Source organism: Cupressus sempervirens, chromosome 6 (genome assembly GCF_028749045.1).
Source record: "Cupressus sempervirens isolate cs-2001-9-10 chromosome 6, ASM2874904v1, whole genome shotgun sequence".
NCBI lineage: Eukaryota > Viridiplantae > Streptophyta > Pinopsida > Cupressales > Cupressaceae > Cupressus > Cupressus sempervirens.
The window spans coordinates 234582716-234606045 of NC_143123.1; the positions used below are offsets into that span (position 1 = coordinate 234582716).

The 23330-nt window shown below is 35.9% G+C and overlaps 1 protein-coding gene across 1 annotated transcript in view; it reads left to right on the plus strand.

Annotated features, from left to right (window-relative positions):
* Nucleotides 1-7523: 7523 nt before the first annotated feature.
* LOC149552113 (uncharacterized) overlaps nt 7524-23330 on the plus strand; it is a 51488-nt gene continuing 35681 nt past the window's right edge. Inside the window, exon 1 of the mRNA XM_089787587.1 lies at nt 7524-7977. Within this exon, the coding sequence (XP_089643713.1) occupies nt 7657-7977 (321 nt within the window). The 5' untranslated portion in view covers nt 7524-7656. The remainder of the gene's footprint in view (nt 7978-23330) is intronic.

A 23330-nucleotide genomic window follows, 5' to 3' on the forward strand; every position in this document is an offset into this window, starting at 1 on the left:
GGAAATTTCTATGTTTTTGGGTTTTTTAATTGATTTATTTTAATTTCTAGCAGCTTTGCCATAGATGAATTTCTATTTCTAGGAATAGCCTATTTTTGTTTGGGTCGATTCAGGGTTTAACTAGGTTGGCTCATTATTTGCCCTAATCGATTATTCACTTGAAAAGTGAATAAATATCCAAAAAGGAATTTAATTCCTCACTTCTCACTTTTGAATTAGAAAGTTTGAGAGTAAAACCCAAAATCCTCTTCATGAGGATTTATTGTTTTGTTCTTTGTGGGAGCTATGGGCGTGGGATCGTCGCGAGGTTAGACTCGTTGGATCCAGCTCGAGGAAACTTTGGATTGCCATGATTTTCAGCTACTTCTGTGGGCTATTTATTTTATGGTTCAGATTCCCATTTTGCCCTTTTAGCTGTGAGGTAGGGCTTTCCTATTTTATTGTTTCTGCTCTGTTTCTGCTTCTATTTTTTGGTAGTCGTTTGTTTGGAGGCTGAGAACTAGTGTTCCCCTCCATTTCTGTATGCTAGCTCTATCCGATTGGGCGGGTACGAACATTTCCCTATTTTTTGAGATGAGGGTTTGGGATTTTGCACCGTTATGCTGGCCATTTTTGTATACCATGTCCGATCCCATTTATTTTTGGATTTTTGGAGTTTTTGTACCCAAAGGTCAAATGGGTTTTAATTTTGGAAGTTTTTCAAATTTTGGGGTTTTTACCTCGTTTTTTGTGTCACCTTGTTTTCTCGAGTTTTCTTGGCACAATGTGGGTCGTGGACTTGGATGATTCGTTTGGACATCAGTCATACCACTATTGCACTTTTTTTTTGCATTGGGATGCGTGTCACATGTATACTCCCAACTTTGTGTTCAGTTGAGTGATTTTCATACCTGTTGTTATGGTTTTGTTTGGACCTTTGTTATTGTTTTGTGGACACTAGGATTCGTGAAGAATCCATACTGCCGGATTGAGGCCGGTGGAGTGAGTTCATGACTTTTTGTCTTGTTGCATCGTTGGGATTCGTGTAGAATCCATACTCTTGGATTGAGGCCGGTTGAGTGATTTCATGATGTATGGTTTTATTGGCTTTGGGATTCGTGTAGAATCTGTCCTTCCCGTGTTGCTTTCAGTTGGGTGTTTTTTTTGCATTGTGTTCTCATCCTGTCCTTGTGTTATGATCTCCACCAACATTCAGAGCTCTCCACCCTCGTTTAGAGCTTTCCACCCTCTTTCGTGCATAGCTCTCCACAATCAATCAAAACAAATGGAGAATGATTAATGTTGTGTTTTCTTTTCTTTTTTGTTTATAATCCATAATCCACAAGATCTCTCTGTATACATACATACGTACATATAAATATACATACATGAAAACAACAATGCACTTTCTAAGAGTTTTATAATTGTTCAACAAATTAAATATTTTATAAGAAAATGCACATGAAGAATTGTTAGCTTAGAAGCAAGAACATGGTGTTGAAACAATACAAAAAGTGCTTGACATGAGAGTTCCACAAGTGAGGTGTTGACCAATCTTGAAAACTTGAATGCTGAAATGAAAGCTATCGATGATCAAACACCTATGCCAGAGTGAGTCTTTTTTTTTGATAGGTAATCGGCTAAAGCCTAGATTATTTATCATTCATTTTTATTATCATTGTTAGATTAATTATTATGTGTTAGTCTTGAGTAGATTTGAACCCAAGACCTTCCCAATGAGAGGCTTGCAATTTACTTATGTATTGTAGGCTCTTGCCTAAACATCTATGCTAGAGTTACAACACAATGTGAAGTTGATTTTAGATAAGGTAGAGACAGATATTCAAAAGTTTGATAATCAAAATTTAAGGCATGAGAGCGAAAGAGAAGGAGCAACTTTAGAAAGAGAAGGAGAAGGAATGGCTTTAGAAAGAGACTGCACAACAGAAACAACAACTAGACAACATAGAGGATATTATGGGAGCCATTGGATAGAATCCTGGAAAGTGTTGTGGTAGGTACTATGACATTGGACTCACTTGCAAGTATCTTTGACAATTTATAGTCCAAATATCAAATGCTTATAAGAGTGTTTCAAGTATTGGCACAGTCTCCCTGTGGTGATCCCAAGTATTAAATGCTTATAAGAGTGTTTCAAGGTTGGGAACCACTTCAACATCCTTTGCATCGTTTAGAGGTAATTCCATTGTGGTAGAGGCTTCTATAAGGGAATAAGCCTTGTGATTATTGCATTTATACAAAAACATAACTTGCTTCTTCAACTCTTTACACTCAACTCTTCACTGAAGTTATTCTTCAATTCATTGCATATGCAATTTTATCACCTTGGAAAACTGTATTTGATCTTGCTAGCTTGGAGCAGCTGATTGTTCATTTTATTGTACCTAATCCAATGAAAATTCTTTAGGAATTTGTAATCAACCCAGCTAATCAGCAACTAGATCCATTTATTGGTTATGGCTAGTTTCTTTCTAAAAATATCTGCTATGATATGTTTTTGTAAAATTTCTTGTGAACTCTGCCCATTTTTTCTAGTCTGCATTATTTTTGTGGAGGATCTTGAGGTAAGTCACTTAGCATGGGTTGAGTGAGTTTTATTTTATTATTATTTGGATTCTAGAATATGTATGCATCTGATCAATTTTCTATTGTGTTAAGATGTAATAAGAACCTTAAAAAAGATCTCTAAATATACATGTTTAGAAGGAGATATAAAGAGATATTTATTTAGAAGGAAAATAAACCAACATTTACATACCCTTAAAGAAAATCACAGAGCTAGGGCATGGCAACAAAATTGCAGAGCAAGGGCACGCCACTAAAATAGTAGAGCAAGGGCATGAAAACAAAACATAAAGATGCCAAGGGCACGTCAACCAAATCACAGAGCAAGGGAACAACAACAAAACATAGAGATCACAAGGGCACGACAACCAAATCGTAGAGCAAAGGCACAGCAACAAAATATAGAGATCATAGCAATGAAATCATAGAGCAAGGGCATGACAATGAAATGTAGAGATATATCACAAGAACAAAATGCACCAAGCACAAGGGGACGATGACATTCATAACTCTCCACCTTCATTCAGAGCTCTCCACCTTCTTTTGTGCATAGCTCTCCACAATCAAAACAAATGTGGAATGATTTATGTTGCATTTTTTTTTGTTTATACTTAGTGGGCATCACAATTGTGATGTTTACGTCAGTATTTTGACGACGTCAGGGAAAATTACAATTTTTTATATGAAAATCACCACAAATTAGACTACCATCTCAAATTGTCATCATAATTTGACACCAAATGTTGTAGTGATACCTTTTCTTCCTTCTCCTTCAATGGCTTCAACTTATGCTTCACTCCATCCTTGGTCATAGTGTAGGTATTTGCTCACCCATCATGTACAACATGCTTGTCAAACTACCACAACCTATCTAGCAACATATGAAATATGTCCATAGGTATAATATCACATAGTACCTCATCTTGGTAGCTTCCAATCTTGAACTTTACTGAGCATTGCTCACTGACCATGACCTTGTGGTCATCTTGCACCCAAGCAATACAATATGGATGCAAATGTTTATGCCTCTTCAACTTCAACTTTGTGACCATCGTTTCTGACACCATATTGTTAGTACTTCCACCATTAATGATTACATTACAACACTTATCTTCACATTTGCACCCAGTGCAAAACAAGCTCCTCCTTTGATCAGATTCATTCTCACCACTTAGTAGGACTCTTTTGTTAACTAGGACTTCTCCTCTTTCAACATCTTCAACATGTGATGATCTAGCATCTTCATCGACATGTGCAACTCTAGCCTAGCCTTCTATTTTTCAATCTGTCCTTCCTTGGCACTAGGAACATTCAAATGCTCTATGCCCTTCTTCCTCATAGTCAAAATATTTCCCATGAAAGCTTCCTCTTCTAGATCCTTGTCCTCTTCCTTTTCCTCTTTGATCTCTATTGTTCTAATCATGGAAATGATTGAAATTATTTCCCCTTTGGTTCTGACTGCCACTTCTAGCCTCATCCTTATTTTTCTGATCATCATTTCGGCCTCCATAAGATCGTCCGCTAGATCTTCTACCGTGACCTCTTCCACTATTCTTGTTATCAAACTTTTTTCTTAGTTTCTCCTCAACTCTTAGGGAAAATTGGTATGCCTCCTCAATATTGGTCATTTGAACCAAACTCAACTCATCTTGAATACTTGGCTTGAACCCATTAAGATAACATGCCACTTTCTCCTTATCAGCTTCTGCATGGTTAGTTCTAATGAGAACTTGGTAAAACTCTCTGGTATACTCTCGAACAATTTTTTTCGCTTGCTTCAACCATTGCATTTTCTTAAATAGATCAAACTCATAATCCATGAGAATGAACTATCGCTTCATTTTAGCTACCATTTGATCCCATCTGGTGATTTTGTCCTTTCCTCTTTTATTTTGATCCAACTGGATATCCTGCCACTAGATCTTTGCATGACCCTTCAGTTTGGCCTTCACAAACTTGACCCTTTCTGCATCTTCAATATCTTCATATTCAAAGTACTCTTCCAATTTATTGATCTAGTCAATCAATTCCTCTGGGTTAAGATTTATCGAAAATGTGAGAACATCAAACTTAAGTCTTTTTCCAATACTAAAAATGACCTTAAAAATATTCACCCCCTTTGGGTTAAGAACTTCCTCTACTATGTTTGGGTTTGTGTTTCCTTCCTCTCTTTCATCCTTTCTTTCATCATCTCCTACAACAAGATTCATTCCTTTGCACATCTGTTCTTGCATTGCTTGCATTTTCCTCTGGAGGGTTCTAAAATCCTCAGTTTTAACACCTTCAACTCTTCCACTACACTATCTTCATGGAGGCATTTCCGTGCATCTGCTAAAACCCTAGTGCAAACTGCCTCACAATCGATGATCTATCTACGTGCTCAACCCAAACCACGATCTTGGTGTAAACTGCCTCACAGTTAACAATTTGTCCTCACACTCAGGAGCTCTAGCTCTAATACTACTTGATGAAGGGTGCTCCCCTTAATACCATAAACACAACATAGATAAAGAAACAACATAATTGTGAGAACAAAATATGGGCTTCTTATTATCGCCCCAAATGTAGGGTTACATAATTCACAATTACAATATGCTAACCCACATGGGTGCCTTCATTACAATAATCTACAAGACAAAGCTGCAAACTATCACCTAGAACTGTTGTAGATAATGTTTGGGCATTTCTTAAATAGGCAATTTTATGTCATGCAGGAAGGTTCTAGACATTCAAACTTAATACCTAGGGCTGATAGACCCTAACAATACATATAAAGTCGACCAAATACATTTTTGACATTTTGGTTAGCCCAACTTCAGAAGACCATAACTGTTGAATCGTTGCTCCGATTAGTTATAACCACTTTTCAGAAACTCTAGCTCTTGATCTACAAACTTGGATCCGTGCAAGCACCATCCATTGAGTTTTTGGAACTTATATGGGCATTTTAAGGCCTTCGATGGTGAGCCATAAGTGTATATATTAAAATTGCAAACCAAAATTTCACAATAAATCCATGAATACACATGATATGACAATGTGTGATTATTATTGTATACCCTGCGACATGTGTAGTGGGTGTTGTTATCTGGATGTATTCTATCATATCAATTGTTCTTATGTATGTTCTCATGATATTATGCATCAGTTATTCATTTTATGATTATGGACATTATACTTAGGATTAAAACTTATTAATAAAACTTTTTAAACGTGACTCAATGTGAAGGAACCCTTGAGGAGTGAAATTTGTATTGTAATTGCATATGTGTAAAATATTGTGTTTGTGTATATTGCTTTTGCATTGTTACTTTGACGTTGTTTAAAATTGAAAATAATAGTCCAATAAACTTTGTAACATATTAAGTTTATTTCTTTTGGGTTCCCGAGTGGGATGTTACAAAGTGGGCATGTTCATTCAGTTTGACACTTAGAACCAAATGTAGATTAACAATCTTGCTTCAAACGAGACTCTCCTAAACCATCAAATTTGCTTGCACGAGTCTACCAATTGAACAATGAGTTGAACACAAAGGGGATTCCATACCTATCACGATGAGATACACAAAACCTTCAAGATATGGAAGATATGCAATTGTTAAACAAGTCCTTATAATTTAATGCACAATGAAAAAATTATCAAAATTCAAGAATTTTAAGGGAATTTTTTCAATATAGAAAATAGTCCTAACATAATGAAAACCCCAAAAACACAAAAAGTAAAACAAGGAAAAAGAAACCAGTGCAAAAGAATATAGGGAAAGAAGGAAATGAAGGAAAAATAAAGAAGAAAAATGGGTTCCTACTCACTTGAGTGAACAAATGAGCTATGAGTTGTGAAGTACAACAATTATGATTAGGATTAGGGCTATGAATAGAGTTACAATCAACATCAACCTATTTGTTAACCTTAGTCACAACTTTACTTTAACCTTTATCCTAGAACCATAACTATAAACTTGATTGAACTCTAATATAATCTCAACCATAATCCTAAATCTAGTTTAATCGTGATTGAACTTCAACCCTATTTAATATAATATAATAATAATGATTAATTACTTTTAAAAAAATTACTTAATCAATTTTATGTATATTTCTATCATTTTTTTACATTAGTTTTCTATGATATATCTTTCACATTTCCTATTTTATATTAGGAATGCTAAAAAGAAGAATATTTAAATGAATCATAATAATTCTAAACTCAATGACAAAAAGCCAATATAATAAATTTATAAAATCAAACCAAAATAAGTTGAGGGTAAATACCATTATACTCTTCTCTATAAATAAATTCATCCAAACCCACAATTTGAATATAAACTCAAAACATCTTAAAATTAATTCATAAAGAATAAATCTAACAATTAAACAAAGATTACAAAATTACATTTACAAAGCAATTCCATAGTTGAATTATTTCAAGGAAAATAACTAGAATGCCTAAACAAAAATATAATTTAAACTCAATAAATAAGTTTACAAATATCTAAAACAATTCTATAGGACATGGATATTCTCCACTTAAACTAGCATTTCACATCCATAAAAAAATAAAATCTATTTGTATGATCCTTGATTCTCATGATGAAACTCATAAATAATGTAAAAATACAAAAACTAAACACATTGAAAATGACTCCAATTTGTATTGTTCATATGAGATCCCAAATTTTTATGTGAAATACTATGTATATATTTCTGTCACATAAACATGTTATTCACAAATTTAATCTTCACAATCTTTTTTCAAAAAACAAAAAAAATAAAAATTGAAAAAGTTGAATAAAACAGAATTATGCCGTTTGGTATAGATATTTCTGAGATATCATCCAAATATTCCTGTGACATTGACATGTCAGAGATTATCAAAAATAAAAAAATAAGCTTTTAAAATATCTCGACATACAATTATTGACACTATTATATTACACAAGGGGAAGAACGAGGAAGGCTCTCTCACACTAGGTAGCGTATGGGCGAAGGGAAGTATAAGGTAGTATAATAATAATAAATGGAGAATAACAGAGGCATTGAAGCCTGCCTGATATAGCCTTGCTGCGTGGAAAAGAAGGGGAAAAGGGCAGAATGGAATCATCGAGTGGGATGATGAAGCAGAGCTTGTTTGTGATGAGGCATGGAGAAAGGATGGACAACTGCGATCCGCATTGGGCCGAATCAGCGCCCAGGCCGTGGGATCCTCCTCTCACGAACGAGGGAAAACTGCAGGCGTGGACGACGGGGCAAAGGCTCAGAAGGGAAGGAGGAAATATAACCAGGGTGTTCTGCTCCCCTTTCTTGCGCTGTGTTCAGACTGCGGCCGAGGTCGTTAAAGCTCTCTGCGCCACAGATGATCACCTAAACGCTCCTTCCAGTAAAGATGTTGTCATCGATCCTTCTAAGGTTAAGGTAAGGTTTTGATGATCTCATTTATAATTGCTCTGCGATTACGTGTTTATCGATTTCTGTAGGTTATGCTTCGTTACATATCGTTCCTTGTTTTGGCTTTGGTGGATCTTCCTGTGTCCTGGTTTCTAGGAGCTCAATTAATTTTGTTGGATGTAAAATTTAAGGTGACAGCATGGCCACATGGCCAAAGTGTTAGCTTGAATTTGGTTTTGAAACGAAGAATGTCAAACACTCAGCAGACCAATATATTGATCTGAACGATCGATTGGGAAATCACATACAAAAATTTAGGGAAATCGTGTGTATTGCCTGTTGGACCAACAGGGAGTACAATACAGAATCATATGCTCATCCTCACAGAAATTTAGTAATCATAAATTTTTAAGATATTCTCCCCTAAATTAGGCTTCTTATTGACTGCACCTTTAATTTGATAGTCTTAAGAACAAAATCATTCTCTGGCGTATCTTCATGCAGTGGAGCCATAGCTGACGTATCTGTTAACGCTTGTTCTTTCACCTTTGCTTCTGCACTGACTTGCCCCGTGTGTTGCTTTCCTCTCAAAACTATCTACCATTCTATTAGATTGATGTCATCCAAGTCAATCTCCTCACGCGTCTCTTCCCACTACACTTTTTCAATGTAAATATGAAGATTCTATTGCAAAAAAATAGTATATTGAGGCACTAAGGGTCAACTCCTTGTGGTTCTCTGTGCGAACATCTTCAATTATAATCAAATTTTGCTTGCACCCAAAAGTGTTATGAGTGTTGAATGTCCGGAGCAAGGATCTTTTGGAAAGCACACCTGCAAATATTGTCAGACACAAAACTTAGCTTCCATTGTCTTGTCTGCACTTTTCAGTCATACTAATAGGCTATATGTATATCTGGTCCTGTCCGGGCCACCATGGCTGACAATCATTGCTCTGTGCATTGTGATCTATGACAACCAAACACCGGATCACCAGGAATGACATCAACTACTCTGTATATTGTGATCTAATGGGATCACTATGTTTGACATCAATGACAACGAAAATCATTAGTGTAACAGTCTCCTGCTAATGACATCGACTGCTCTGTGTACTGTGATTTAATCGGATCAGTAGGTTTGACATCACTGACATCCAAACACATAAGTGTAACATATAGATTTAACACAAATGTGGATGACTAGGCTTTGAAGGCTGCAGGTTTTTGACAACATTATCTTTCCACTAAAAGTTTTCAAAGAGAGCATTTATGAATTTTGACTTAACTATAATCGCTGTTATTGAACAAGTCTTCTATATATGAAACTACAGTCATTGAAATTTTGAAGGACTCAATTTTTTTACTTGATTGCTGGGTCATTTGGCTATTAATGCATAGAGGTGAATCAATTGTAGATTCTAACTGTGATCAATTTCACTGCTCCTGATCTGGTAAAGCAACTTAACTAAAACAGATGTAAGCATGAATACACACGCACATGAAATGTACACAATGAACAACAGGTTTTTATCTAAAATCCCAGGATTGGGAAAAGTTAAAACCACAGAAAATGTTGATACACATGCACATGAAATTTACACAATGAACACCAGGTTTTTATGTAAAATCCCAGGATCGGGAAAAGTTAAAACCACAGAAAATGTTGATTCTCAAGTATAAAACATCGGTTAAAGTCACATTGGTTTAGATGATTTTTACGAAGTGGGGCTCCCTGTCAGAATGCTCACTTCCTAGAAAGGCTCATTGTCGGTATTATGACAAAGGCTTTACAGGCAGATGGCTGTCTGCCAAGAGTAACTAAAACTGAAAAAATTGAATGATTAAGTATAAATAAAATGTAAATGTAAAATCTATGAATAAGTTTTCTATACATTTTAAAAACTTGTGAAGTGATAGAGTTGATTGCTTTGTAAGTTTGTAATCATTAAGTTTGACTTTACTTTGAGGATTTTGTCTATATGCTCTTTGCAAATACATCGTCAATAATGATCTTTAAAATCCCTACATAATATATAGACTTGTTCGGGCTGTTCTTCAGATATTTTGTGTTTTGCAATGGTTTTGAGATGATAAACAAAGTGCAGATAATAAAGTAACTTGCAGCAATTTAACAACTCAAAAAACTGTCAAAACTTATAAACATATGAAGTTGAAAATTCCAGATTTTATGTTTGATTTGAAAATACACTTCTTGCAAAACATTAGATTAACTCAAATCATTAAATAGTAATACATATCTAACTCAAACATACTTGGAAAATACAGCATTGGAATAGCTTATGTGGTACATGAAATTTGCAAAATTATTACTCCCAAAATGAATGTCGAACTGTAGAAAACACCAGCAATGATAAAGAAGATTATAAATATGTAGTTTCCCACTCTAGTCACCCTCAAACTGCTGAAAAAGACATCAAAGCCTACGAGCTCTAGAAAGCTCACATCCCTCCTAGCAATGTATGATCAACAAAAGAAATCAACAAGCAACAAACCCTTTCTCTTATTCTTCTTCAGTCAGCCTCTAGCAAACTCATATGCAATAAGTCTCTATGAAAACTGAAATAAACTCCACAAATATGCCCAACTGTGACCTCTTAGATGAAATCACCAAGGTTATTCTCTAGATTGTGTCACTCAACAATGTAGAGATTGTTACCTGTAAAGTATTTCATCTTCACAGACCTTGAGCTGAACAAAGTCCAGCTCCCGAATCACATAGGGTTTCTTCAGAGAGAAATATTAGAAATATTTCATTTACATGATATTTTTAATATTTTATTGAATTTACTGTTTTAATATATTTAAATTGAACTTTATTTTAGTCTGTTTTTTTTAATGTAATATTACCTTTTTTGTAGGATCCATGAATCAAGTATTGTTGTGCCTGTGTGCTAAAATGTTGTCACACTTCTATGAATCATTACATGTAAGAAAACTCAAGAATGAGCCCTCACAAATCGATCCATAGCTCTCTACTCATAGAGTGCAAGGGTTTGCAATGGAGGCCCTCAGTTTGACCTATTTTTGTGCCCATGCAAGTACACCATGAGATGAGAGATTCAAAGAGGAAAAGCAAGAATGCTAGTCTCCATGATCTTCAAATATGCATGAAAATAAGATCTATTCTATGAAATCAAAATCTAATCTATAAATGCAAGATCTAAGCTAAAAGCCCATGATGGGTGCAAGAGAGAAAGAGATAAGAAAATAGAAGTTCTCCACAAAAAGCTTTTGTATTCAAACTCCTTCAAAAATTGGCCTTCAAACCTGCAGCATAACGATAGCATAATCATGGGTCCCTAAAATGAGGAGAGGGCTCTCCCTTATAAAGGAAATTATGGAGGTGAGAGGCTTCTCACAACCAATATGGGATAATAGAGCTTGATCCATGTGAGACAAAATTCCACCAATGAGAAAAGAGGAGTGGTTGAGGAGAAAGTGGAAAGATAAATCCCACTTAGATCACTTTTTTTTAAGTGTAGAGAAATTAAATAAAAAGAATTTATTTTATTTCCTTTTTTCATCAAAAGAGATATTTAAGTGAGATTTTTATTTAATTAAAAGGAAGCAAGTTCTTTTTAATTAAATAGAAGATATTTAATTAAATTAAAAGAGAGGTTTTTCTCTTAATTAATTAAATGTGGATGAACTGTTTAATTAAAAGAGAGGTTTTCTTTTAATTAAATGGGGATTTTATTTTATTTAATTAAAAGAGAAGATTTTCTTTTAATTAAATAAGACTTGGAATAAGATGATCAATCTTAGAAATGAAATAAATCGAATTTGATCAAGGAAATTGATTTGAATTGATTTAATAAAATATTACAAACCATTGATTCAGAAAATTTGATAAATTGATAAATTGAATAATGGGGGCCCATAGTCTAGGCGACCATTTTTGGGTGCATACATTTGCCCCTCTTTGACTAATGTGTGATTGATTCGGGAACACATGTAGTCAAAGAAAGAAATTGAAGTGTGAGGTCAATTTGGGATCACAAAACAACCCAGATGTGTGGTCGACTCGGGAACACATCAGGACAAAGAATACAAATAAATTTTAACTTGAAAAAGTCGAGGATAAAATTGATAAAACTGAATCAAGGATCGAAATTGATAATTACTGCCCCCTCGTGATCGAAATCGAAATGAGATAGAGGAGAAACAACAAATTGATAAATTTGATCAAATCGAACAAAAGATAAGGTTCTTGATGTAAGATGAAAGATATAAGAATCATAGAACCAAGGTAGATCATCAAGCATGAAATATTATGCCCCAAAGGTGATTTAGAAGAAAAGAAGTGGGGAAAAAGAAAATGGAAGATAGAAGTTTGAAAGATATGGAAAGAAATAGAAATAAGAAAAGAAAATGCTCCAAAAATCAATCAACTGTTTAAGATAGAAATTTCGATTGAGATCACGAAAGAAAATAAGGAAATGAAGATCAAAATGTGACCACAATTGATTAAATGTCCACAATAAAGATGAAAGGAGAACCCTCTCAAACTCATAATGCAGCTTAAAAATGCAAACTAACATGAAGTCTAATAATGCAAGCTACATGAAATGCAATGGTGTACTTGCAAAAGAGCAATTGTAACATAGGATTTTGTGTTCATCATTCATTAGAGAATGTAAAAGAACTTATTTTCATCATTGGGCAATTATTAACGAACATCGAAAAATCACACAATCGTCACTAGTCACAAGCGCAACTATGAAGATATGAATGTAATTAATATCGGATTGGAATGTGGAAAGATTCTAACATAAGCATCAAAGACATAAAGATCAAGATGACGTCGATATTAGCTTACCCAATTTAATGTAGCAAAACCATGCTCGCATCAAGGCATAGATGCCAAGATGACCATAAGAATGGTTGTGCAAAAACAATCAAGGATGATACCTCAAATCTCCTAAGTGTTTCAAGGGGACAACAAGAGACACTATAGAGTTTCAAGACCACACGCACAAGCAAACAACAAATAAAAACATGTCCCATGCCCCAAGTCTTCTAGCAATGCATCATGGAGAGACTTATCAGACAAAGACACTCAACAAAAATCAATAACAGTTAGTACACAGAGAAAAAAAATCATGACATAAGTCAAGCATTAAGTGTTGCGTTTAAAAATTTAAGTGTGTTAACTGATACTGAGTTCTGAGGACAAGGATCAAATGCTTGCAAGAAGGTAAGATCACATGACGATACTGGGTAAGACCAAACCAATAAGTGTTGAAAAACACTCGATGTCAATGGGTGTTGAAAAACACCATTTGCGAGGTGTCCTAAAGACTCACACATCTAAGAAATCAAAGCTAACATAGTTATGCCCCCTAGACAAAGACCAATTCCAAACCAAGGTAACAAGGACAAGGCATGGTGGAGAAAGACTAACTGTCGAGGACATGTGCTAAGAAACAGGGGTGCAAAGGCCTCAAGTAGTGCCCGTTTCCAAGTTTTCACCGCTTGGACTTTTTTTTTTTGGTTGGTTTTTTTTTATTTTTTTATTTTTTTTAATTTTTTAGTTTTTTTTTTTTTTGTTTGCTACCAAGGCGCCTGTTTCCAGGTTTTCACCAAGGCACTTTTTCTATTTTTTTTTGAATTTTTGAATTTTTTTTTGAATTTTTGAATTTTTGAATTTTTTTTTTTTTTTGTATTTTTGGAATATATAATTTTTTTGAAGATACATCAAAGTGCCTTTTGCTAGGTTGTCACTAAGATGATCATTTTTTCAGGACATTTTTCAATTTTTAGAATTTTTACAATATGTCTTTTTTTGGATTTTTTTAAATATATCAATTTTTTTGAATTTTTTTTTTTTTCAGGATCAATAAATATGTACAAAGATGCCCCTAGACAGAATGAGCATTATGGATAGAACTTCTTCAAGTGCAAGACATTGATAGGATCAGGAAGCTGCTCTCCCTCTGCTGTAGATAGTAAATAGGCACCTGAACCAAAAGTTGCTGTAATAATGTAAGGTCCAAGCCAATTAGGTTCAAACTTACCCTTTTGATCTCTATTCTGTTGATTCTTATGATTCACACGTAGGACAAGATCTCCCACTTGAAACTCTCTAGGGTGAACCTTTTTGTTGAATGCTTTTGACATGCGCTTTTGATAGACTCTCATATGGTCAAATGATGCTTGGCGTTTCTCATCTAAAAGTTCTAACTCTTGAAGTCTCATGGCACGGTAGTCTTCATCTGTAACTAGACTTTTGAGAGAAACTCTAAGTGAAGGAATTTCAACCTCTAAAGGTAACACTGCTTCAGCACCATATGTAAGAGCAAAAGGAGTAGCCCCAGTAGGAGTGCGAATACTCGTTCTATAGGCCCACAAAGCTGGATTTATTTGTAAATGCCAATCTCTACCATTCTTATGAACTGTTCTGTGCAAGATTTTAAGAATGGTTTTGTTTGATGCTTCTGCTTGACCATTCCCTTGTGGGAAATAAATAGAGGACCAATGTTGTTTTATCTTAAACTTCTTACAGAGTTGCTTAAGGTCCTTATTTTTAAACTGACCTCCATTGTCAGTGATAATCTCAGAAGGCACTCCATATCTACAAATAATATGATTCAAAATAAATAGAGAAATTGTCTTTCCCGAGGCAACAAAAAGTGGGACAGCTTCTACCCATTTAGTGAAATAATCAGTGGCAGTAATAATAAACTTGTGTCCAGATGACGAGTTGGGATGAATTTGCCCAACAAGATCAAAGGCCCACCGTTGAAATGGCCAATGAGATATAGAAGGAATGAGCTCCCTACTTGGAGTATGTATTAGGTTACCATGTTTTTGACATTTTTCACATGACTTTGCAAAAGCTACTGCATCAATCTGCATTGTGGGCCAATAGTATCCCGCCCTAAGCAATCTTCGAGCCATGGCAAGACCATTAGAATGTCCCCCACAGATACCCTCATGGATGTCAACTAACGCTCGATCAGATTCATCCTTTTCTAAGCATCTAAGAAGTGTTCCATCTAGACCCTTCCTATACAAATCACCAGAGATAAGGGAGTGATGAGAGGCATTTCGAATAAGGTTTCTGCGTTCAGATCGGTTAAAGGTTTCAGGTATAATCCCATCATGAATGTACGAGTAAATGGCACCATAACGAGATGACTCATGACCAACAAGGGTACAAATAACATGACTTTCTTGGGAATCATAGATAGGGTGATGTAGCTCTTCCACCAAGAATTCAAATCTTGATTCATGTTGCTCTAATTGAAGAAGTGAAGCAAGTGTAGCCATAGCATCAGCTGCCTTATTTTCTATTCGAGGAATTTGCTGAAACGAGACAAATGTGAAGTAGAGTCTCAAGGAATCAACCATTTTCTTGTAAGGGACCAATTTATCATTTTTTGTTAGACAATCATCATTGACTTGGTTGATTATCAGCTGTGAATCTCCATAGATGTGTAACTCTGTAATTCTCCATTCTATGGCCATCTCAAGTCCATTTGTTAAAGCTTCATATTCAGCAATATTGTTTGTACATGGGAATAATAACTTGTAAGATTTAGGAATTGTGTACCCATGAGGAGAAACAAACAACACACCAGCTCCTGAACCATTTTGCATAAAAGACCCATCAAAGAACATCTTCCATGTTCTTTCAGTCAGATACATGAGGTGCTCATCTGGGAAATCAACTTGAATAGGTGCATCATCTTGTAGTGGAAAATCAGCCAATTGATCTGCTATAACTTGTCCTTTGATTGCTTTACGCTCAATGTACTCTATGTCAAACTCTGAAAGAATCATCATCCATTTAGCAAGTCTACCTGTGAGGGCAGCCTTACATAGTAAGTACTTGAGTGGATCTATTTTTGCTGTGAGGTGTATAGTGTGCGCAAGCATATAATGTCGCAACTTTTGGGAAGCAAACACAACTGCAAGGCAAGCTTTCTCAATACTAGTGTAATTAACCTCATATGAAACAAGAGTACGACTAATATAGTATATTGCTCTTTCTTTCCCATGTTCATCAAGTTGAGCTAATAATGCCCCCAAGGCAGATTCTGTTGCTGAAACATATAGGATAAGTGGTTTTCCTGGGATAGGAGGCATTAAAATAGGAGGATTTGCCAAGTATTTCTTGATCTGGTCCATGCTCTGTTGACATTCATCATTCCATACACATTTGACTCCTTTATGTAAGTTCTTGTTGAAAGGTTGAGCTCTGTTTGCCAATTGTGAAATAAACCTCCGTATAGATTGAAGACGTCCTTGAAGACTCCTCATTTGACTAATATTTTTAGGAGGTGGCATATCCACAATTGCTTGAACCTTTTCTGGATCCACCTCTATCCCTTTTGCTGAAATAATGAATCCTAGTAATTTGCCAGAGGTAACTCCAAATGCACACTTTTTAGGATTTAACCTTAGTTGAAATTGTTCCATACGATCTAGAATGACTTCTAAATCATCTAAGTGTGTGTTTCTTTTCTTAGACTTGACCAAGGTGTCATCCACATAATCTTCCATGTTTTTATGCATCATATCATGAAAAATAGTTGTCATAGCTCGTTGATAGGTAGCTCCTGCATTTTTTAATCCAAAAGGCATAACATTCCAACAATAGGTACCCCATGCACATGTAAATGCAGTCTTTTCTTGGTCTTCAGGAGCTATCTTAATCTGATTATATCCAGAAAAACCATCCATTAAGGAATAAATCTCATAACCCGCGGTCATATCCACTATCATGTCTATATTAGGAAGTGGAAAATCATCCTTTGGGCATGCTTTATTAACATCTCTAAAATCTGTGCAAACTCGAATGGTTTTGTCATGTTTTGAAACTGGTACAATGTTTGATATCCATTCAGCATAGGCAATAGCTCTTATGAATTTTGCAGCAAGAAGTTTCTCTAATTCTGCCTTGACTAAGAGAGCTATGTGAGGATGCATTTTTCTCAGTTTTTGCTTAACTGGTTTAACACCTAGAGCTATGGATAAGTGATGCATAATAAGATTAGTGTCCAACCCTGGCATATCTGAATAAGTCCATGCAAAATTAATCTTCTTTTCTTGTAAGAATTTAGTATAAGCTTCTTTTTCTTGTGATGACAAAGACTGAGCCAAATGTACCATTTGCGGAGCTTCATCCGTACCCAAATTGACTGCTTGTGTTGGTTCAATAAGTACTGAAGATCTATCTTGAAAATAACTAGGAAGAGAATCAAGTACCTCATCTTTAGGTGCCTCAGAGAGGTTTTCACCCTTGGATACGTCCTTTCTTTTTACTTTTTTTGGTTCTGACACTGCCACATAGTGGTTTTCACCATCAGAACTCTTTTTCTTTTTCTTTTCTTTTATCTTTATTTTGCGACTAAGGTACTTGATATCTGGCTCTGTCATACTAGCAGCTGGTTCACTGGTGGAAGAGACTACAGGTTCAATGGCATTCAAATAACAGGCTATTTCATAGTCATTTTGAAATGTTAAGATCTCAGGTTCTTGGTTGCATTGGGACCAATCAATTAGATCAGGATGAACAAGGGATAAATCAATGACAGGTTCAAGATTGTGAATATGGATGATATCTCTAGTGTTTGAAGATTCAAGGTCTGTCAAGTAACTTCCTAAACTACCCAAATCAAGATTCATCCTCACAAGCGAAGAATCGTCCACTAAGGCAACATGCGAGTTCAAATCCTCTAATCCTACATATGATTCATTGACTAACTCAGTTTGAGAACTATATGTATGAACAACATCAACATCCATATCAACTGTGGAAGATTCTGAGAAAGAATCCCATTCATACTCATTAGAATCTGTTTCAAAGTCTCGACTAGGATGCTTATACCATGAATGCTTGGGATGTCTAGATGTGGAAGCTTCAATATCATCAAGAGTCACACTTTCTTGTTCTAAATTGGCAACTATCTCATGAGATACCAGATTATTTGAATCTCCCCAAAGGAGATTAGTAGAAGGGACCCAATCTTCACACATATCTTGTTGGTTTTCTGAATTAGGTATGTATTCTTGTTCTTCTTCACTATCTGACTTATCAAGGATAGAAGCAACATTCTTACTTTGATCCACATACCCTAGGCCAACTGACTTCTTAGACTTGCATCCAAAAAGTTGATGATCAAGAGGTTCAGCTTTAGCATCCAATCTATTACTAAGAGGACCATGTCCAGGATAACCCATTTTCTTGACAAAAGAATACCCTCTTCCATAAGCATTAGGTGAAGGAGTGAAATCTTCATTGTGCAAATACTTCTTTTCTCTATAAATCCAATCTCTAATAGCCACATCTTCTTTCTCATCTTGAATAGGCACTGATGATTGTACAAATGTGTCAAACAATGTCATAGCTGAAGAAGAAGGTTTCATCTTTTGTGAAGGTTTACCATAAGACCTAGGTGAAACTGGTAATGCAGCGAGGGAGTTGAGTTGATATCCCCCCATGCCAAAGTCTATGGACTTAAACTTGTTCTTGCAATTAGTTAAAACTGCATTAAAATCATCTGCTTGTCTATTAAGGGGAACATGAGTACTTTCTGAAATCGAGTTGATAGACAAAGTATTATCCCCAGGAATGCATATCTCTGTTCCATTGTAAGGAAACTTGACACACTGATGATAAGTAGATGGTACTGCTTGCATATCATGAATCCATGGTCTCCCAAGCAAAATGTTGTATGCAAGGGGTCCAGCATCAACTATTTGGAACAAAACATCTTTTTCCACGGGGCCAATCCTAACAGGAAGGACAGCCAACCCCTTTGAACTTCTCTCTGCCTCATCATAAGCTTTGATAGTAATCCTTCTTTTGCTATCAATAACATGTTCAGAATAACCCAATGTCTTTAAAAGACTCAAAGAACAAATATTAAGCCCAGCACCCCCATCTATCAACACACGCCTAACACGGGTCCGATGTATCATAACCTCAATATGAAGAGCAAGATTGTGCGGATGACCCAAAGATTTATCATCTTCCTCCGAAAAGGAAAGATGATGAGGGCTTGCAATATGATTAACCATGTTTTGGAATTGATCAACGTCTAAATTATTGGGGACATTCGCCATGCGCAAAGCATCCTCAAGAACCTGTTTATGTCTTGGAGACAACTCTAAAAGCTCAAAAATTGAAATTTGAGCAGGGGTTCTTTGCAATTGATCAACAAGATTATAATTTGACTCGGGATTAACCATTGGTTTTGAAGGAACATTCTTGGATTGCACTTGTTTTGGTTTACTTGGTTGGTTTGAACTAGGTCCTTTGATAACAAGGGGACCTTGACTTCGTGTAACAGCATTGAGACTTTGAGAAGACACTTGCTTAGGTTTACTTGACTGGTTTGAATTGGGTCCTCTAATGACAAGGGGACCTTGAGATGACTCTCTAGAGTGAGTACCCCTTAACACCAACATAGGTTTTTCACCAAAGGTAGGAGAATTCAAATTTAAATTATAACCATTGGGATCTTTATCTTCCATCATGTTGACACTTTCTTCTACAACCTCAAGCATATTGATAACATTTTCTGCATTTGAATAAGTGTAATTGATTGCAGCCCTGCCATTCTTAGGTTGGGAAGCTTCCCCTTTCTCATATTTGGGCAAAGGCTCTTTGAATGCTATGTGATCAGCATTGGTATTTAGTCCATCTATTTTAAGTTTTCCATTCTCAATAAGATCTTGAACAATATGCTTGAATCTCCCACATTTTTCAATATTGTGTCCAATGCCATTGTGAAGCTTGCAATAAGCCTTCTCATCCCACCACCATGGCTTAACTTCAGGTATATAGAACCTTGCAGCATCATAAGGGTGCACAAGATCACGTGCAAGGAGCTTTGTAAATATCTCTTCATATGTCTCACCCAATTGGGTGAAATTACGTTTCTCTCCTTTAGGCCTTTCTTGATATCTTGGCTTGTTACTATGTTGATTAGCACTGGCCAAATGGAGAACAGCTTGGTCTTTAGGATTTGAGGAATCTACAACTCCATCATTGACCACTTGTTTGTTCTTATTCCAATTGATGTTCTTTCCTTTATCTTTGTTGTTGTTGTTATTATGACCATTATTGTTGTTGTTTCCATTTTTGGTCAAAATACCTTGCTCTCTCAAAACATCCTCAATTCTAAATGCAGCTTCAATCATGGTATCAAAGGACTCAAAAACCATCTTCTTAACTTCATACTTCATCTCAGGAACCATATTACTAATGAGGATTTCAATCTTTTCTTTCTCAGGAATAGTCCTAGAATAACGAGAGCACTGTCGTCTCCATCTTTGCAAGAAAGTAACAAAGGGTTCTCCTTGATTTTGCTTTGTGTGACATAAGTCCAATAGTGAGACAGATCGTGAAAGATTGTATGAAAAGTGTTGAACAAATCTTTGAATTAACTCAGGGAATGTCTTAACAGGAGGAGTTATATTGGTAAACCATTCCATGGCTTGAGCTTTAAGACTCCTTGGAAATAATCTCATAAGATATGAGTCTTCATGATGAAACTCAAAACTCATAGTATAGAACTGACGCACGTGATCATTTGGATCCCCATTTCCATCATATTTGTCATATTGGGGAATCTCAACTTTTCTAGGAAAATCTTTCATGTCAACTCTCTTATCAAAAGGATTAGGGCAAATTGAATCTAGTGAAAAAGAACTCTTGGGTGCTGATATTTGCTTCATTTGTTTCTTCAATTCATAAATTTCTTCTTTTATGGAAGGATCATGCTTTTGAATCTTCTTATCCATATCAAAGTTGTAAGGAACCTTAGCACCTTTATTGATTAAATGTTGAAAGCATGCATCTCTATTTTGGTCCATATAAGCTTCCATACGTTGTTGAAAATGTGGATCTTGTGGTATAGCCATGAAATCATAAGAATTATATTCAAAGTTGGAGCTAACACCTCCATATTGTGAACCATGATGAGCTTTTTGTGAAGGTTTTCTTGAAACTCTAGGAGGTGTTGGTCTCCTATAATAATCATGTCTTGAAATTTTCCTTCCTCTAGGAGTAGGAGATTGTGAAGATGTTCTCCCACTTTGTGGAGTCTTAGGAGGGGTAGATGGGGGAGAGTTGTTTCCACCACCAATGTGCACATTGTTGAATTGATTGTCAAGTTGTGAAGTCTTAAAAAAATATTGTTCCTCTTGACGGGATTTCCTTTCCATCTCAATAATAACTTGCCTTTCTTCCTCTAGGCGTTGAAATTGTTCTTCCTTCTTAGCTTGTTCTTCTAGAAGAGCTTTTCTTTCATGATCAATTGCTTTGAGTCTTCCACTTGCATAACCTAGAGGTGTCATGAGTGGTGTACATGGTCTTGATTGTCCAAACCGATTACCAGTAAATGTTGCATTCACATGAGCACTAGAAGGCTCACCAATTTGATCATCATGTTGGGCTTCCTCTTCTTGATAAGCATAATGTCTTCCTTTCTCATCCCTTTGATGTGCATCCAAATACCTATCCTCAATAAGAGGTAAAGTTGGTCTACTTCCACGAGTGGGATCACCACTCAAAAGGTCAACATTATACTCACTACTCTGATTCTTCTTGTATGGCACTCTTGTAAAACTCATATCCATAGCTGAATGAGGTGATGCTAAGGGTGTACTCAACTCAATAAGATCACCACTAAGGTCACACAAAACTTCAGGAATACTCTCAGGTGATTGAATAGACACAGGTTCCTTTCCCTTACGTCTTCTACGAGTTTGAACTAAAGGTAATTGTTTAAAGACAACTTGAGGTTGCTTTCCTTGATCTACTTGATATCTTGTTGTAACCGGCATGAAAGAAAAAGTACTAATTGATAGGATAACCTTAAGAAATGTTGGTACCAAACAAGGATAGTAAAAGCACTCACTTGTCCAAAATAAATGTGATAAGATTGAATTTTGCAATAGGCATAAATCAACACTGCCACAGAGGTGCTCACAACTTTGGGTGAATACCCTAGCACATATGGACCAGGAGGATGATTTACCCAAATTATAAATAATTAAAATTGATTTTTTTTTTATTTTTATGAAAGTGTGGACAAGAAATTACTAAAACTCTCCAAGTGTAATATCAAAGGATCCAAGTGTATATCTTTCTCAATAGGGACAATTTCTATCTTACCAACTCCAAACAAGGTCTCTTGTGAAATCAATGACTACTAATTCAAGAGGTCAAAGCATAATAACCCAGGGTGCAAAAAGGCTTTTAACAATGAGAAAAGTAGCCTAATCCAAATAGGACCAACCTAGGAAGACTAGGAATAATGGGATAACAAAGTTATTCGATCGTAAAGTCTCAACTCAAGAACTCAGATTTTGTTCATTTTAAATATCCAACTAGATGTATCAATAGATTCTTTATCATAAACCAAGCACGCAAGATAGAAAATAGGGATTTCAAGCAAACAGTCTTCAAACAATGAACAAGGGGCAAAGCAACCTTGCACATGAGCAATCAAGTGACTTAGTTTATGCTAATCCCTAGGAGAGCTAATTGTGTATGTTCTCAAAAAGTTTCACAATCATTGCATAGATCCCTAGAAAATAAAAGTTGGCCTCTCTAAGGTTTTTAGTAATGGTTTGACTCTGCAACTTTTATGATTCACAAGGGTGACCTCCAATCTCGGCGCACCGAGGTTTTGACACAGTCTGAGAACTTAATCTTCAAGAGCTGCTAGGGAGATCTGACAACCCACAATGAACCATACCCCATGGAGATTTCTTCCACGAGGACATTTATATAGCGATTGTTGCAACCACGGCAGAAGTGGCTATTACCGCTTGAGGTTCCGTCTGCAGTTTGCCCTGTATAGGGATTGTCTGCTATGGTTAACCCTCTCTAAAGGTGACCGACTCACAATAGTGGACCACAAGGGGACTTAGCTTTTAGATCCAAGGTTTTGACACCTTTTCACTTTTAGCCCAATCAAAGCAACCAGATTAATCCGACATGCTAACTAAGATTATCTCAAGATCTATGAAATCAACCCCTAGTGATCTATCAACCTCTCCGGAGAAAGGATGCCTCAATCACCAAGTTGAAGATCCATCTATCTAAGAGATTCTCAAAGTATCCTCCCCACCTACAAGGAATCCGTCTTTGAGAGGAGTTTCACTAGGAACTCACTCCCTCAAGATCCACGAATAGTATTCATGGGGCCTAATTACTATGTGTGTACAGATGTTCATTCCCCAAAAGCAAATTTATCCAAGAATAATCAAAAAGCACAAGGTGGTACACTTAACGCTTTAACTAATGTAAGGTGAGTCCAAAGATGTGGAACACTTAACCCCTCACACAAGCCAAAACGAGTCCACAACTTAAAGATTAGTGAGTTCTAGAAAGCA